Consider the following 19,636-nt stretch of genomic DNA (forward strand, 5'->3'; position numbering starts at 1 on the left):
GAATGGAGCGGCCGCCACTGAATGGAGCGGAGAGCCCGGGCGCATGAATGGAAGAAGCGGGGCGCGGTCGGACGCCGCCCGGGGGCGCTGTGGCGCCGCGCCGCCGCCGCCGCGCGGCAGCTGGAAGCCCCGGCCGTGCACGTGCCGGCGCGGGGGCGTCTCGGTGTCACCTGGCGGCAGCGGTGGCGGCGGCGGCGGGCGGGGCGGCTGGCGCGGGGCAGGCTATAAGAGTGTCCCGCCGCTGCACATGCACACTTCGGGGAAACTTCCTCGCTGGAGAGCCGCGGCGGCCATGGGAGAAGCGCTCGCTCCCGCCAGCCCCGCTCCGCCCTAAGGCGGGTAGCCCCGCGGCGGAGGGGCGGCTGCAGCCGGGACCCCCGCCCCGACCTGTCCCCGCGTTAGGCGGTGCTGGAAGGCGTGCCTCCTTCGCCAGCACCTGGCTCTGCCCTGGAGAGGCTGTGGCGGCAGGATGAGAGTGAACGGGAGTGAGCTGAACAGCTCCGACCTCCCGCGGGACCCACCGTCCGAGGACTCCCCGCGTCGCCCCCCGTGGGTGACCTCCACCCTTGCCGCCGTCCTAATCTTCACCATCGTGGTGGACCTGCTGGGCAACTTCCTGGTCATCCTCTCCGTCTACCGCAACAAGAAACTGCGGAACGCGGGTAAGGGGCGGCGGGGAAGCCCGAGGGGATCACCCGGAGCGAGGGAGGGGGCCCGCGGCGCTTAGTGCCGGACCCACTTCGTCTGCCGACGAAACTTTGCCGGGGCGCGCAACTCCAGGGCTGGGCGCGCTCTGCCTTCATCCCTAGCCAGCGGTTATAGGCTGTGACAGATGCCAAGGGCTTCGTCTTTCCTTCCGAGTCGGTGATCGAGCGGGTAAGGGTATTTTTAGCGCCTGCTACCGAACCGTGGTGCTATTTTTAGCTCTAGACAGTCCCCACCTAGCAAAAATGAAAGGCAAGTAAACCTTAATTAAGAATGAAATTTAAACGTGGTTCTGGCGATGCTGCTGTGACACACAGTGTGTGCCTGTGCATGCCGGATGATGTTTTTCTCATTGATTTTCTTTGAGTTAAAGAAATGCTTCAAATAACGTCTGTTATGGATGGAGCTTCAAATCAAGCAAATGCTAAGTAATAGACTTTGCAGGAGTCAGAAAAAAACAGACATCCAAGGCAGCTGGTTTATTTTCTTTGTTCACCTCCTTCCCATCTTTGCGGAATGGGAAACAGCTGTCAGAAAACACGATTTAGGCACATTCTTTAAAAGAAATAAATAAAAATCTTGAATTATTGACAGGCTATAACCTGTGATGGTCTGTTGAGTAAATCCCTCTTAGTTCATGGATTATTGGTCAGGCAGGCAGGAAGTTCTTCAGATTCATTCTGCTTTATCGTGTTAGACCAGCTGCTGCGCACGTGTACCAAATCTGTGCACTCAAAACCCAATGCATCTTTCATTGAAAAAAATACAGGAGCATGTGAAGGGAGCTGTGTTGTTAATGAAAGCAGGGTTTCACTCCATGGAGACTGAGATCCTGCTTTTGGTTGTTTTTTTCGCCCCCCACAACTGTCTGTCAGCTTCTTTACTATAATTCCACTAAGTTCGTTGGCTAATGGTTTAAAAATAATCTGAGAGGGAACCTGAATCCAAGGCTGGTTATAATCTAGCCTAATAAAGATATCTTTTGTTGGACTCTGGCAAACAGTGGCTCTTGTAACTTTCTAAGGTTAAGTCAGGTTATTCAGATGTTTTGTACGTTTCAGCCACAGTGGAATGCCAGCACCAGGATCAAAACAAAGACTAACAACTTGATTTCTCTTCTCCTTACAATTGCCACTCATGTGAAGTCTAAAACCTATATTCTCTTCTTGCTTTCATTGACAAAAAATTTCATTCACTGGAGCTGGCAGGGTTACACACTACAACACTGTGTGTTTGAGAAGAGAATCAGACTCCAGAAGTCCAAGTCAGCGTTTCACTACCCCTGTTCCCTGGGAGGTTTTCAGATGGAGGGAGGAAGGGTTGATGTAGGCATATTACTGGGGTTACTCCAGGGGAAAGGATGATACTGTGCTCCCCCTTAACTACTAAATAAATGCTTCAGCACTTCTGTGGGGAGTTTGCAATATAGACATGTCTGGTAATAAGCCTGAAATAAACATGGTGCCTGTTTTCAGGAAACATAACTGAATCATTGGACTCTATATATGTGTGCATATTCTCTGCTGTAGATCTCACATAATCCCTCTTGAACCCCAACACGTGCTCACTTGCTCACACTTACTGCATTTCTTGTTCTTGCCTTTTCTGTCATAGTGGTTGTTAAGAGCTGCAGCAAACTGGCAACAGTTACCTCCCACAGCTAGGAGAATAGAGCATTCTTCTGAACATTATTTATTTTAGACTGTAACTTGAGCTAGATACTGGTTTAGCCTCCGAAGTTAAGGATTAATTAGAACAAGTAGGTACTTTCTAAAGGACAGGAAATAGCTGATATTCCATTTTAAGGAAAAAAAAAATAGTTACAGTTTCTAAAAGTTGTAAAGTAGTTTTTTTTTCTTCCAAGTAAAGATCTTTGGGTTTTACTTCCAGTATATAGATAAAAGGCAAATTTGGAAAGAACGTAATTAATATGCTTCAGAGGCGTGTGAAGTGTTTTCTGACTAATCCTGCAGAAACCTATGCCTGGGTATAACTTTACTTATGAACATCACTATTAAGCTTGGCATTGAATTAGGGTGGGCCTACTCAGGTGTGTAAATTTATGACAAGGCATAAGTATATAGAAAACTCTGGCCTAGTATTTGTAAGTGTGAAGAAGAAAGTTTCCTAAATCTTGTTGAGACCAATTCAGATTATTGAGGAAGAGATTATGTTGAAAATAAACTGATTTATACTTACAACTAATATGTAACTTGATAGTTATGAAGACAATTACAACTATTTACTGATCTGTAATAAGAGAAAAAACACTTATGATTATACAACAACTGATACTAATAAGCCTTTTGCTGGCACATTTATTGAGAAAAAAGAACGCAGGATGAAAATTCCACTGGAAAATAAGGTCAGGGAGGAACAGAAGATACCTCCTGAAGAAAATGTATCTCACTGAAGATATTCTTCTTTGCAAGAAAGGCCTAACAGAAATAAGGAGTATGTAACACTTTACCAAAAAGGTGGATTTGGTGGGGGAAAACACCTTTCATCTCTGTCACACTCTGTATTATATACATATTTTTCGAAGATAACTACAAATTGAACCCGTGGACCTATGATTTTAAAAAGTGCTCTGGGGAACAGTAGGAAGGCCTAGAAAATCCTTCTCAACAAACCTTCCTGGCAGTCAGAAGGTTAGTAAAAGCCACTGATCAAAGCAGAGATGTCAGTATCTCAAAGAAGTTTGTCTCAGCAAGCGAGGAGTGTCTGATACAGACTCCTTCATAGTCACAAGCATGGCTTCAGTAGATGCTCTTCTAGACACAGAAGCTGATGATGCAACTGGTAGGATTCTCTTTTATTTAATGTACTTGACTTATAATGAGTTTCATAATTCTGGTCTGGTTTGGGGGTTTTATTTTGGGGGGCGTTGTTTGGGGGTTTTTTTTGCTGTTTGTTTTTTTTTGTTCATTTTTTGTTTGTTTCATTCATTCAATGGTGGCTTTGTAATCTAACAGGCGCCTGACACAATTCAGTCCTGATGGGAGCAGCTGCAATTTAATGCTGGCCTTCACAAAGACTGAATTTGGTTTATGATGTCTGTGATCTTTTAACTTTGAAACAAAGTTCAAGGGAAACATTCAAGGCATAAGGATTTTAATGCCCATATCTTGATAGCACATTCACACAGCTTGAATTTTAAACTGATGTGCTTTCCTGAATAATTAATTTAAAGAATGAGAATAGCTCATTTTAAAATGAAATTTGATGTAAACCATCCTAATATGTCTAATTTTCCATATCAGAACAGGTCATTCAGCAGTTCTACCCTGAAACATGAAACAACTAGCCTTAGGGAAGACATATTAAAGAACTAGTAATACTTTTTGCAACAAGTGGAATTTTTAGTTGAAATATTGCATTAAAGCATCTCAGTAAACTGAAGACATCATTTGAAGTGATTTATGTAATATACAGAAATTCAGTGACTGCTAGTGTCCTTATGCCTTTGTTGTTACCCACACCAAGAAAAAAAACAATGCATCAAGAACAAGATGAGGGAGCAGTTGCAGGTCTTTGTGGAGATTAGTTTACCACTTGCTACATTAAAATGTCAGTTAATGTGCACCTGTCATTTTGGTGATGAGAGGGATTTGGGAACTTGGTGATTGCTGGACTGGACCATTCTTCAGGTCAATAAGGAAAGTTCTCTAGGTGCTATTACACTTCTTGCTCTTCTTTCTCTTCCTTTTGAAACTGTTCTCTTTGGCATGATGAGTTGCTTTTTCCTGGGTGCTTTGTGTGCAGAGGTCCAAAGGTGCCCTGACTACAGCTCCAACAGCCCCGTGTTAGAAGGGAGCCTGAAGCAGGCAAAAAGGGAGCCCCAGCAGTCTCACATTCATTCTTCTCTGCCTGTCCTGTCTGCTAACACCTGACACAAATTGGGATAACACAGGGACTTGTGCCAAGCTGGTAACCAAGCACGTGCCACATCAGGGCAGAAAGCTGCATTCACTCCCTTCTCACCCATCTCTGTTCTGTGCTGGATGCGTTTGAGTTTTTGTACTTTTTACCAGTTTCCCCCTGCCTTTCACCCAAATGTTTTGCCACTAAAACTTGTGGTTTTGTCCCTAGTGAAGAAGGCAGAAAGGAAGCCTAACATTCTTGAGGTGCCAGGGTCCTCAGCAGCAAGATGCAGTTAACTTCACTAGGACTGCACATGTGCTTAAACTTACCTATGTGTTATCTAATTTTCTCAACAAGATGGCAATGGAAAATGGAAAACCCAATCTTTGTATGCTAAATCTGCCTTGGCTGCATTAGGTCTGCAAGATCTAAGGAGCACAGCTACTAACTTCTTTTTTTTTTTAATTCACTCTTTGTTAAATAGTACAGACATTGCAGAATTGAGGGATGAGATCTATCAGTAAGAATCTTATTTTAGAGACTTTTCAAATTGACCCTGGGATTTGCTTTGAGCAGTATAAGGATCTGATTGGAGGGTGTTCTTCTCTTAGTGCATTTCCTAGAAAATAAATTTTAAATATAAGAATGGGACTATCTTTTGATAATCAGACTGGGGGGCTCATCAGCCTTTTCAGAATATGATTGTTCTTGATGATGTTTTGTTTTTGTTTAGTTTTAAAATTTTATTGTTAAAGCAATCTTTAATAGAGTATTTATCTAATGAATGAAGCTCCTGTAGTGAATTCAGACTAATGGAATCATTGTTTTTATTACAGGTGAACCTTGGATGCCTTTTTGTGCCCTGAGAGATGAGTAGCCCAACAAATATTTGACTCAAGAGAGATAACGTGTAGAAGACCCAAGTTGTAGCACAAATTCAGGGCTCTGATGAAAACTGAGGTGTTGATGACTGAACATTATTTCAAACATGAATAACTTCCAGTATTAAAATGGTAAGCTGTTTGGGAGAAGTGAAAATGTCTAGTGGAGATGCTGAGCTTTTCCAATTGTTGAATAGAACTGAGCATAAAAATATAGTTTAAATAAACCTGTTCCTCAGACTGGTTTTGATTGAATACTTTACTGAATTGAAGGTTTACTTCAAAAACCTGCTTAAATGGCACTGTCAGTGAGCAAAGGTAGGATGAGTATTTCAAGTGAATACTCTTCGTACTGATGTCTGCCAAACTCACCTACTTATTTCTGCAAGATTCTGCATTCTGAAGTTTTTAGAGGCACTGCTTTTTATAGTTTACTTTTACAAGCAGACAACTGTACACTAGATGCTGTCTCTTTCAGGCTATTCTTTGAGGGGCTGTCCCTTGTCTCCTTAATTTATCTTTAATTTTTTCATTAGCAATTTCTCATCTGCTTCTTTTACCTCCTTACTATTTCTTCTTTACACTATCCACTTTTCTGTCTTGTTATAGCTACTTTCATGTACTAGCATAAGACATCAACAGCAAGTCTAGTTTAGTGACAGAAAACACTACCAACAGTAAGCATCCATTGCTGATGTGGCAATGTTCATTCTATCTGTACAATGAGAATTGTTTTCCTAGGGCAATAAAAATGTTGCAGTGCCAGTTCAACGCTATGTATCACAGTTTAATTTTGCAACCTCTTTAAGAACCTTATTACCCTTGCTGTTGGCAGTTTTTTCCTTATACTCACATCTGTGACCTCACTCACACTCCACGTTTTCCACTCACACTCCACGTTTTCCACTCACACTCCACGTTTTCCACTCACACTCCACGTTTTCCACTCACACTCCACGTTTTCCACTCACACTCCACGTTTTCCACTCACACTCCACGTTTTCCACTCACACTCCACGTTTTCCACATTTCTGTTTCAGGAAAACAACGGTTACTAAGAATTCTTTGGGATAACTGAAAACAATTTGTTAATGCTCTAATGTTTACTTATTTAATGAACAAGTAAGATTGTATTTATGTGTAGTGAAATAGTGCTTGGAACTGTAATAAAAATGCTGCTACTAAAGAAGTGTTACTTCAAAATCTAGCCTTCCTGAAGTCACAAAATGGGCAGTGTTATAGTTCAGCAGGATAATCAACATTGCTACCTTGTGTGACTGAAAAAGAGATCTGATTACCTTCCTAAATTCAAGAACAGATAAAATATACACAAATTTTTTACCAATACACTTACATTCAGATAAGCCTGCTGCAAACTTCTTAATCTTTTTCAGGTGAAGCAGAAACTAAAGTATAATCAGTAAGTCTATTTACAACTTTGAGATAGTGACTTCTGTAGCATCTAAATAATTTTGGGGTAAGGTAAGGGTAGAAAGTTTTATGGCCTATTGTTCTTTTTATATGAAGTTTGTTATCCATGTAGAGAAGGTAAATGTATACCCCTTCTTTGAAGAAGCACCTTGAACCAGATGTGAAAGACTTTCAGCTTATTTTTTTCACCTTATAAATTATCTAATATAGTACTAAGTCATATAGTTAGATAAGACTTTTGAAAAATTGTTACTACTTTATCAGTCATCCTAAAAATGCAGGTCTTGATTGTTGCACAGGGTCCTATACTTGAGTAAGTGGCTCAAATTAGGTTGTCTGGTTTTTGAGGAGGGGAAGTAGGTTGGGTTTTTTGACCATGGAGGGCTCCATCTTTTCTGTTGCTCAAGTTCCAAGAAAATTCTTCAATGCTTTACCAAGCACTCCAATCAACTCTTAACTCCTAAGGTTCCCTGCCCTCTAAGAAAGAGAGAACAGAAACAGCTGATTTCAAATCCCGCTATGTTTGCTAAAGCACGGTAATTCTCTATTCAAGTACATACTAAGCAGTTACATGGATGGTTTTATGTTAATTATATTTTGTTTTTCTGTCTGCACCTTTAAAGAGACTAGCTACTTCTGGTGTGCAAGTTGGGCAGAATATGTAACTTCTCCATTTAGGCTTAGAAAAACACTAATTTGCACGAAGTGTACATGTGATTCTATGTGTGATGCTAAAATACAAGATCTATTTATTTTGTAGCACTTTGACATTTCTTTTGGGGTGGGGGTGCAAGGTTAGTAAAACTAATGGGTCTTCAGGGGGAGTTTACCAAGCAAAAGTACTCTGCTTTGTGTTGACAAAGGCTGGCTTCTTCCAGGGTGCTTGGTATTGTCTGAGGTGAGTCAGTGATATTATTTTTGTTTCTTGGCCATTTAATCTTTACCTGAGCATTAGCTTAGTGTGGCTATGGTGTGCCTGTTAGTACCATGTTATTTAGACAGGTGAGGTGGCCGTCTCTATATCTGTTGGCCAAAGTAATGAATGGGCATCAGCCTTGCAGACAGGTATCCAGTCACACCATACAGAAGTTTCAGCAGATACTTATCTTTGTGTGTGTTTTGGGTAAGAATTATGAATGTTCTTTCCTCCCTGGTAGTAGCTATGTATCCCATTTGATGTTTCTGTTTCCCAGACTGAGGGATGAGCAATTTTCTTCTCCTTAGTCTTGTTTTTAAGGACACATTCAGCTTCCTATCTGTGTCTGGGAGAAAAGAAACTATTTCATTTTTAGAGATAAAAGAATATTCTTACCCCAATACAGTTAGGGTATGGGTATTTCTGTGTTACAAGTATTGAAAAGTGCCTAACTCTTTATGTGAACTTTATTTATTAACAGCCATTATTTGCCCCTTCAGTCAAACATAGAATCATAAAATCAATAAGGTTGGAAAAGACCTCAAAGATCATCAAGTCCAACCTGTCAACATAGACCTCATGACTACTAAACCATGGCACCATGGTGCGACGTCCAATCCCCTCTTGAACACCTCAAGGGACGGTGACTCCACCACCTCCCTGGGCAGCCCATTCCAATGGCTAACAACTCTCTCAGTGAAGAGCTTTCTCCTCACCTTGAGCCTAAACTTCCCCTGGTGCAGTTTGAGACTGTGTCCTCTTGTTCTGGTGCTGGTCGCCTGGGAGAAGAGATCAACCCCCCCCCGGCTACAACCTCTCTTCAGGCAGCTGTAGACAGCAATAAGGTCTCCCCTGAGACATGACAGTGCCACTCATAAAATGGAGAATTGCAATACCTTTTTATACTCATTCAGAACTCTTTGAGATGCCTTTGTTTTATTTTTCTTAAGTGAAAACATCCACAGACTTATTTTGAGACTAGATTTTGTTGAAAATAGAGGAACTGCTGTGTAGCCAGCAGGACCGGAATGTTGATTGTCCCACTCTGCTCAGCACTGTGAGGCCACACCTTGAGTACAGTGTTCAGTTTTGGGCACTGCAGTATAAGAGAGTCATTGAGGTATTGGAGCAGGTCCACAGAAGGGTCTTGAGAATATGTCTCATGAGAAGCAGCTGAAGCAAGTGGGGTTGTTTAATCTGAAGAAAAGGAGGCTGAGGAGAGACCTTATTGCTCTCTACAACTACCTGAAAGGATGTTGTAGAGAGGTGGGTGTTGATCTTTTCTCACAAGTCATAACTGATAGGATGAGGAAATGGAATCAAGTTATGGCAGGGGAGGTTTAGGTTAGACATTAGGAAAGAATTTTGTACTAGAAAGGGTTATCAAAGACTGGAACAGGCTGCTCAGGGAAGTGATTGAATTGCCATCCCTGGATGTATTTAAAAGCTATCTAGATATGGTGATCATCATAACGGTTGGATCTTAAAGGGATCTGCAAGGGCAACAAGGCTGGTGAGAGGTCTTGAGCACAAGCCCTATGAGGAGAGGCTGAAGGAGCTGGGATTGTTTAGCCTAGAGAAGAGGAGGCTCAGGGGTGACCTCATTGCCCTCTACAACTACCTGAAAGGTGGTTGTAGCCAGGAAGGGGTTGGTCTCTTCTCCCAGGCAACCAGCACCAGAACAAGGGGACACAGTCTCAAGCTGTGCCAGGGGAAGTTTAGGCTCAAGGTGAGGACAAAGTTCTTCACCAAGAGAGTCATTCATCATTGGAATGGGCTGCCCAGGGAGGTGGTGGAGTCACCATCCCTGGAGGTATTCAAGAGGAGATTGAACGTGGCACTTGGTGCCATGGTTTAGTCGTGAGGTCTGTGGTGACAGGTTGGACTCGATGAATCTCGAGATCTCTCTTCCAACCTTAGTGATACTGTGATGTAAAGCTTGAAAAACCTCCCCCCAGGCCAGCTCAGCCAAGGACAAATTAGCAAGAGAAGGGCCATGAGGATGATTAGAGGGCTGCAGCACCTCTCCTATGAGAGGGGATTGGACGTGGTACTTGATGCCATGGTTTAGTAGTCATGAGGTCTTAGGTGACAAGTTGGACTTGATCTTTGAGGTCTTTTCCAACCTTATTGATTCTATGATTCTATAAAGGTCTTTTCCAACCTGCATAATTGCAAATTAATCTGTTTCTTCAGTTGCATTTGTGTTCCATTTTGGAAGAAGTATCAATGGGATGTAAATACAAAACCTCACCTGTTTTTATCACCAGTTTGTATATTTCACATTAATATGTTCTGTCTTAATCATAATAATTATTTACATCAAAGGTATGTTTCCATATCTGTTTGTAATTCTGGGGTCTGTCTTCTGTAATTGGAGTATTGTAATGTATTGTAATGCAGGTTCACATATTGTAACTTCACAAAACCTATGTTCTTCCCCTCTTTTCTGTTATGCCACATTACATCTTTGAACCTTCCCTGAATCTCTGTATTTTTTCTCACTTCGAGCAAAGAATTAAGAGGGAGCTTCTCTATCATCAAATCCAATTTCCAGGTCTAGTGTTCATACAAATCCTTTCAGAATCACCTTTCACCCTAAGCTACAGCTTTTTCTCCTTATTCCATCTCCAGGAGGGTGTTCATACTGCCTAAATGCACTGTCTGTCAGTTTATGTACTTTTGCTATTGTACCAATGTTACTCAATATTGCTTAACATCTCTCTAGTCATGTAATTAGAATAAAACCATCACCTCTTGGCTGTCATTAGGCTAGTCCATAAAAGGTGGATATAAAATTCTATTAAGTTATTTAGCAAATAACCTTTCCACTTCTGTGAGAGAGCACTACCCCTAGGAGTATGCCTCATCTCTGGAAATACCTTCCCTAAAAGAGAAATAGGGTTTTACTGAAATCAATAACAAGCAGCTCCTGTCTGTTGAGATTCCCTGCAGTGCCTCACAAACCCATCTTATTCTCCCATCCTGATGATGTGATGCATTTCAATACCTGTTGCTAAGGATTTTCTTAGCATTGGCTGTTTCTTATTTAGGGGATATACGGTAACACATTTATGTTAAAGCATATGTAAATCCTACTGGATTTTAGCATGTTGCAGAAGGTACTCATCAAATTTTGTTTCATTTTGTGGTATACTTTGAGTTTATGAATTTACAGATACAGCTGCATCTAGAAATATTTCCTCTAATTATTTGGGTATTTTTTCAGGACATGTTTTTCCGTTTTCCTTTTTTCGTCTTTTTTTCCCCCTAAAGCAGCATCCATTGGCACGCTGTAACCTGTATTTTTCTATATTGCTTGTGGATAAACACACTCTCTGGAAATGAGGATCTCTTGTGTGAAGGAGAAAAATACTCAGCATGTCTGACAGGAAGGAGAGACAGTAGTCTTTCCTTAGCTTTCCTCCTAGCTACATGCGGTGGGTTTAGTTGGTGGTATAAATTAGAACAGCTTCCATGTTCCTGTAGTTTGTAATCTTTGTATCAATGAGTGTCATGTAAACATAGCTTTCACTGGCTGTGCTCATGCCATTCTAACCTTTCTGCATGCAAGTGTCCAGGACTTCAGAGTTAACCCAGAAATCTTCATCAGACTGGGTAGAACAGCTTTTCATCTCTGTGTACTGGTAAGTACAGAGAAGATAGAACCAAGTTTGTGTGTTAGCATATGTTAAACACCTAATGTAGAGCAGAAAAAAACGCAGGGTTTTGAACATTCTTTTTAGCAAATAATTGGGCATTTCTTTTGCAGCTTCTTTTACAAATTTGTGTACATTCTGCTCCTGTTTTTTTGCAGCCCTTCTGATTCCTTTTTCTCTTGCTTGTTCAGCATATCCCACTACTGAGAATCTCTGCAGTGCCTGGTACGATTGTGAACTCTCAACATTTTGTTGGTGGCCAGAAATCTGCCTTTATTCTCCTAGTTTTTATGGCATAATATTTGTCTTGTCAATATATTGTCTTCTCCCACATAATTTTTGTTCAATTATTTTTGGACATTCCTAGAATTCTGTTATACTTCTGTTCATCAAATATTATGCTGAGTATAGGTGAAAGTGACTACTTCTGTATTCTTTGCTGCTGAAATTTTGGGGGTTTTGGTGGTATTTTGGGTTGGTTTGGGTTTTTTTGTGTTTTTACACCCCCCACCCTCCCTGCATTTTTTCATTGAGGGTGGATATGTCAGGTTTTGCCTGAAAGGATCTTGTTTTAGAGTTGCTACTGACTTGAGTCTCTCCCTTCTGGGGTCCATTACACATTCTGTAAGGCGGTTTTTCATATACTCTGTAATAATAGAATAGTGAGGGGTATTATGAATGCTCGCATTTTAAAAGGAATATTGAGTGCTGGTTTTGCAATTATTCCTGGTAAGAATTTATTATGCATATTTAGTGATAATCTAGGGAAGATTATACAGTTACACAAAGATTGCATTTGCACCTTGTTAATACTGTTTGCAGCAGTAATTACCTAAAATGTGCTGTGAATATGTGGCTGGGTCTGATGAACATGTAAATGCACAGGTACGAATAGGGGGAAAAAAGGAAGAAAATACCTGAAGTTGAAGGAACATAGTGAATGTAGAATTTGCAATCTGCTTGTTGGTGCTTATTTTGTACCTTTGTCGCAACAGTGATTCATCCCTTTGTGGTAAACTTTTCTAGCAGGTTTTCTCTTGTACTTTCCTAAAGCTCTTGCATTGACAGGACTTCCCTGCTAGAATGCTTATTGGAGTATAGCTCCCTGAACACATCTTTATTATGCAGTGAAAACAGCATGGATTACCACCAAAGCAGGGAATGGATTTCTAAGATCCTTTCCTTATATTTGGATATTCATATTATCTCCTGTCCTCAGAAAACTTTCTTCACCAGTTTCAAATTTCACAGAGATTTCACCTGTTTCTCTCTTTTGAGCTGCTGACCATTCCTTGTGATGACTGAAGAAAATGTTTGCTTACTTTACTCAAAAGCATGAAACTTGCTAGTCTTGCAAATAAATCTCCAAATACTGAACTTGCTTGTGTTGGTTTTTTTCCGGTCTGCTCTCTCATACAGGTGTGCCAATGAAGTAAATGGAATTTCCAGTAGTAACACTGGGTGGCAGCTTCAGTATGTGTTTAATTTAACTTGAAAAACATTCTGAAAACATGTTTATTTATAAAGAGTTTAGTTTGTAGGAACATTTCTACATACTCATGTGGTAAGTGCAAATGGAGCATGTGACCAACTGCTTTTTCTTGAAACGCTAAAAAATTGACATTTTCAGTGCATGGGAATGTTACTGGAAATCAAGGACTCTGTAATGATCATCTGTGAGTTAACAAATACTCCCTCTCTATTCAGAAACTCTGAGCCTCTGCTGAGGTAAGAAAAATATCAAATGAGCCAATAAGTTAGGAATAACTGGAAAAGTTAGATTTATGTCAGTTATAATAAGACACTAACTAGGCAGTAATCTTGAGATCCACCTTCCTCTCACAGGTGTCCGTGTGGAATTAGTTACTAGAAGTAAGCTACTTCTCTATATATGTGTACCTGCATGGTTACTTAGGTCTGGAGTCAGTCTGTCCTGCTGGAGACTGTTCTCAGGATTGGAAGCTGCACACCCCACCCAGTGGTGACAGCTGCAGTAAGTCACTCATGGTGGAAAGGACCTCACTGCAAACTTTGGCATTCAAAGGGATTTTTATCAACAGGGTGTCATTCAGTTAGCAGCCTCAAAATGGTGCTGCTCTCTCATACTTTCTTACTTCCTTTTATTTCTCTTGCTCCTGAAAAAAGACATTTGAGCCCAGAACATTTTGGGTTGAGTTTTTTTGCAGTTACTATCGTATGATAAATATCCTGAATTTGGTAAGTACCCTGACTTATTTTAGTTTCCAACTTAGTTTTCAGTTGTTTTTTAACTTCTATTTGAAATAATATCTGTCAACCATATAGGACACTGCCACTACTTCAAGGATACTTCTTTACCATCTCTGAGATGGATGTGTGTGGTACGAGACCCCATCATAATACTTGTCACAAGGAGACTTTCTAGAAGGACCTCCTCTCTTAGGAACATCTTAATTCCACCAGGATTCTGACCGTGTTAGGTTGCAGTATTAAGAGAATACATTTGATTAAATTCTCTTACCTGTTCATTAATAATGGTGTTACATTTTGTTGCCCATAAATAAAACTAAACTATATTTTATCCAGCATACTTAAAGTGCTGAATAATAAATGCAGGTGGGCACAGCTCATTTTGCCATTTTCTCTTGCCCTTTATTTATCTGGAGTTTTCAAGCAGTTTTAGGTTGTTTTACAGCTCATTGACAACAAATGGTAGCAAGCTCTCCAGTGTTGTTATTTGTGCTTCTTCAGAAGATCAGACTTAAAACATCTACCCAAGCTTTAACAAAAGGACATTGATTCCCTTTCCTTATTGTCTTCCAGAACAATCTTCCCAGTCCTCTATAGACTTCATTGACTATATTTGTACTCAATGTTCAGAAGTGACCTTTTCTTCCAGTCTGTGTCAATACATCGAATTTCTGAACATTTGTGTACATGACCTCTATTTCTTGGTTTCCTTGGGACTTTTCCCTTTTACTACTCTTTAATGTCCTTCTATCTTTCATGAGTTTCCTTCCATATTTGTTCCTAGCCAAAGCTTGTAATTCCTTAAATTTCATTAGATTCCTTTATAGATCATGCTTTATTGTTACAATTTTTGTACTGTCAGTGCAGAAAATAGCTAAATCCATTGGCTCCTATCACTTTTTTGCAGTGCTTGGCCAATTTTTTCTGCATGTATCCTCTACATCAAATCTCACAAATCTGCATAATTTTAAACTGTGACAACACTTAGGAAACAATGATTAAAAAAAAAATTACATGTTAGCATTTCATGTTTATTCTGCCTCTACATCAAATCCCTTCCATTTGAAAATCATTGTGAAATGCTAGGAATGTTCAGCTGTGAAGGGGTTTTCTACATGGATAGATAGGTTTGATAGCATTCCAGTTAATAACTGCTACCAATAGTGTCTGAAAGAAATAACAATAAGGTAACTTTAGTAAAAAAAATTTTCAAAACACAAGTATTTTATAGTAAATTGAAAAAAAAAATATCAGTACTGCTCTGCAAGTGTCTGACAAGAATTTGAGGGAAAATGTTCTTTCCTTTTTGCTGTTTCAAGTTCTAGTTTGGATTTGGCTACTGGAAAAAAAAAAATACCCAACCCCCCCACCACCACCACACACAATTAATGAGTCTAGAAATAAGTCTTAGTTAAGTGGAGCAAATGGTAGAATAAATCCGAACCTGCCTCTTTGCACCTGAAATTCCCATTTGGTATTTTTGTGAATCTAGAAAAGAAGAAAAGTTGCTGACAGTTTCTTCTGTCACCATGGACTTTTACTTACACATCTGACTATTGTTTGGTTCCCAGCTGTTTTCTTTGATACACTGGAAAGCTTTTTGAGCAGTAGTGTATACATTATGCAAACTATTTACAATGACAAAAGATGCCAGAAGTATATAATGAAGTAAGATTTAGGCTTTTCTAAGTGTGGAAGAAAAAATTCCAAACGTGTTTTCCAAAATTCTGGTGTTAGAAAAATCTGGACATATCTATAGTTAAAAGTAATGACTCTCTTTAAAGCACCTGTGTATTTCATGGAGATGATTCTGTCCTAACCTAATTGAACATGAGGCCTCTCACTTTGGAACTGAAGATGCTACAGATGCCAAAGGGTCTTGTAAATACTCAGCTTTCAGAGCTTGGCAAGTTTTGTAGGCGTCTGTAATGCTTTGTAAAAGAAACTCGGTGTCAAAAATTAGTCCAGGACAAGAAACCTGTTAGATCACATGCTGATCTAAGATACAGATGGAATAGGCATTTATGTATAGGAATGCCATAGGCAGGGTTAATCAGATATTTGAAGAAGAAAAGGAACTATGGTGACCTCTTTTTACTCCCTCTTACACAAACTGCTTTATGGTCTTTTTTGACCCATATAGTTTATGTATTTGTTGTTGATTTGATGACTTTTGAGTCATATGCAATGGTAAGTAATTTCTTCTCATCTGAGAATATATTTCGTTTTCATATTACAACTGTCAATGTCCTATTGCACCTACTGTAGTATTTCAAAGCCCAGTTCCCAAGCCATTTTGAACTTCACTGTTTCAGTGATACTGGTTTGGGTGTAGTATCCCAGTTCTGATATTGAATTTACTTGTTCCAATACTTTTTGTCCCCATGAACATTTTCCAGCTTCATTCCGGAACAGTGTTTTTGTCTCAGCAGGGCAGTAAGTAATTCTTTATCTAAAATAACTGGGCAGGGAATATAATTTTCCACAGCACCTCTGTGCCATATAGAAGCCCTGTGCCAGACTATGACTGCGGCTTTTTTGTCATCAGCTCGGTTTCCCATGGAGAGAACATACAGTTAATGCATTTGATTTCTTTTGTTGTGTCCTTGATGTTACCTAATCCAACTTACTATTTTCTATCACTACTTCAGTGCTTCCTCAGCCTCTGGGTTTGTACCGTGGCCTCAGCTGTTGCACAGATGCCTGTGATGTCCCTAAATTAGTCTCTTAGTTCTTCTGTCAAAGTACTCCACTATTTCACAGTTGACTTTGTCCCTAAAAGAATATATTAAAAAAAAAAAAGGGGGGGAGGGAGAGGAGTTAATGCCATGTATCTAGTGTGCCCGGTTTTGCTGACTCTTCAGCATTTTTGTTGTCAGAATGCATCTTACTTATCCAGAATAGTTGGTTTGTTTTCACCACCTGTTTGACTATTTGATTTAAATATTTGTGGCTAAGTGCATAAACTCTTCTTATTTATTGATATCTACGTTAGGACCTTCAAGATCAATACAAATTGTAGCTGAAGGCTGCCTTAAGTCTGTGCTATAATGCCAACTCATACTAATTACGGTTCTTCCCTTTTTAGGTGTATCTCTGAATCTATTGACCAAAATTACTTCTTCTGAAACTTGTGCATTTTGAATCATTACAAATGTGCAGTGCTCAGGAATGCCCCAATCCCCTCAAACAATTTCAGGCACTGCACAGTTAGATTGATTTTATTTCTTTTCAGTGATGGATGCATTTTTTCAGTGAATGCCTAATTTGGCATATTTAGCTTTTCAGCTTTGCTAGCACTGCAGAACTTTTTAAGAACAAGTATTAAGAACTGTCCTTATTCTGGACTGTTGCTTCCACTAAGGTCATCTGACCTCAGGCTTTTAGGATCCCTTTACGTCTTAAAGGCAAAATGTCAGATTACCTTATCTGAGGGGCACCTATTATCTCTATAAAGTGAGTATTCCTAATAATGAAACACATTAGCTTAAGTCCCTTAAATCTTTAGAAATACATTCTCTAAATACACTGAAGAATACTAAGTTATGTTATATATGATTTATTCTGTAACACTTTAAAGATGGGGTAGAAAGATGTGAATTTATCTTTTGGGTAAGTAAGTAATTCTAATTATAGCAGATTGTGATCCCCTGCCCCCCCTTCCCATATTCATGACCCATTACTTATATAGTCTGTTTATAGACTTGGTTGTTCAGACTCTTGTATATATAATTACATATATTAATTTCTGAATTTCAAATTTGGTACTCTTCCTGCACTTTTGTGAGTAATCTGTGAGTCTGTCGGTATGTAACTCAGTCTCAATCTTCCTAAACATTTTAAAAGCACTTGCCATGCTGTTTGTGAAATTCTGGAAATGGACCCTGCCTATTGCAGGATTATAACTTTAAAAGGAAATATTTCAATTTTCCCTCCCAAAATACCCATTCTTATAAATGTATTTTGCTCACAGAAGTGTTTTATTCAGAGAATATATGTCGAATGCACCTTCAAAAAATTGCCTTGAAATGAACTGTGTAGCTGGATGTTCTTTCATACTCACACATTGGGGCAATTTCCTACTTATGTCTGCCCAGCTGTTTTTGGATGAGATGATACAATAAAAATGAACATTGGAAAAATTTGGGGTTGTTTTCTCAGGAATGGTTTCAAAAGTTACAATTTTGAGAGGCATCAGTTAGATGGCGTATCTAGTGGAGTTCATGAGTCTCTGATTGCTGGGTTCCACTACAGTATGGTCATTTCAGTATCAGTGTAACTAAACATTTCTTACTGGATTACAGGTATTACAGGTATGAGGTGTCCTCCCTTCAAAAAGTCTTTATTTACAGCATTTTCTTATAGTGGCATTTAAAACTTTTTGAGGTAAGTACATCATGAAGGTCATTGAATTAAACATGTAAGGTGGTAACTAGTGATACAAAGTTCAAAAGCCAATGTGAATACTTTTAGATTGCTGTCCACCCCTTTAGCCATGCCATTTAATTGATTTTTCTGCCTCGTATCGGCTAGCGTCAGTGAAAATACACCTTTTGGATATTTCTGCTTTTCATGTCTCCCCTGATAGTGCAAGTAATGTCTAAAATGTCCCAGAGTGCATATGTCCTTATTTCTTGTACTAGTTTCTGCAGTTCATGATGTTTCTTAGAGAGCTGGCCCTAAATTCTCTGTGAAGTGGTGTCATCTCTTCTACCACATTTGCATAGCTTACCATACTGTTGAAATCACAAAATTCAGAGAAGATACTAGGCTCTGCTGAAAGCAGAAGATGGGCTTGAGTTGCATTTTTCTTCTTGCTAATATGACTCATATAAATAAAGCTAATATATATGTGTAATTGGTGATGAACCCCTCAGTCTGGCCAGGAACCACTTCACTGTAACTGCTGGGAAAGCCTACAGTGCTTTTTATTTACTTTCAGCTTTGTCTGTTTTCTCTGAAGACAAGCATGTCTAGTAGCCATGCTCATGTTCAGAAAAACCTGCAGGTTATCATCTGTGACTGGATTTACAGCAAGACATTCAGGCCACTTTTAGCTTGTAAATTTTAAAACTTCTAATAAAATTGTTTATGTCCTTGTAAACAAGTTGAAATACCAGTCAATGGTGAATATCCCTGTGTGAAAATTCTACTGAGAGCAGAATAATAGAGCAGTCACAAAATACAGGCATGAGACAATTTAAAAATCATTACAAGAGAAGACAGTAATGCCTTCTAATACACTTAAAGCCTTTGCTACATAAACTGCAGTCATCAAAACTTTCCAGAAAGTTTCTGTTCTGCTGATGCACATTTATCCCATTGATTTTAAGAGACAATGAGTGACTTTGACTTAAGTCAAAGTATTATCATCATAGAATTAACATGCTTTTTACATTAAAGTATTAAAGACATTTTACATTAAAGTTCAGGATTAGCAGCCAAATATTTGCTATGACAAAGGAACAGCAAATCAGACAGATCCCTGAAAAAAATCTTGTCCTTGAAGAAACTAAATAGCAAAGTGAGGTTGCATAGAGTAAGCCACAAATTGAGCTGCTAGTGTGACTCAGGGATTTGTTAAGACAGCTGTAAACTGTAAACAGATTTTCTACAAAGCGTTGGAGTGGTCCCTTTGTTGATAGGCAGCGGTTTAAATATTGAAAACATCACTCCTAATATAAGAGGAAAGAACAGATTTGGAAACAGTCTCTTGTTTGCATTTCCATGAGCCTAATTTGAAAATGTATAGGAAAAAGATGAAGGAGACTTATGTTTATGACAACAGAAATGAAATTACACAGCAATAGGAATCATATTTACTGGTTTCATGCTTATCTACACTGCCTCTGTCATCGATTGAACTTCCATGCAGTAAACATTGCAAAAGCACCAGAAAAGATGGCCCTATTAAAAGGATGGCAATCAAGTAATTATGAATTGGGTTCATG

The 19,636-nt window shown here is 39.4% G+C and overlaps 1 protein-coding gene across 1 annotated transcript in view; it reads left to right on the forward strand.

The window, feature by feature from the left end:
• The first annotated feature begins 217 nt into the window (after positions 1-217).
• Positions 218-19,636, forward strand: part of MTNR1A (melatonin receptor 1A) — a 55,179-nt gene continuing 35,760 nt past the window's right edge. Inside the window, exon 1 of the mRNA XM_009902219.2 lies at positions 218-662. Within this exon, the coding sequence (XP_009900521.1) occupies positions 470-662 (193 nt within the window). The 5' untranslated portion in view covers positions 218-469. The remainder of the gene's footprint in view (positions 663-19,636) is intronic.

This window comes from Dryobates pubescens, chromosome 1 (genome assembly GCF_014839835.1).
Source record: "Dryobates pubescens isolate bDryPub1 chromosome 1, bDryPub1.pri, whole genome shotgun sequence".
Taxonomy (NCBI): Eukaryota; Metazoa; Chordata; class Aves; order Piciformes; family Picidae; genus Dryobates; species Dryobates pubescens.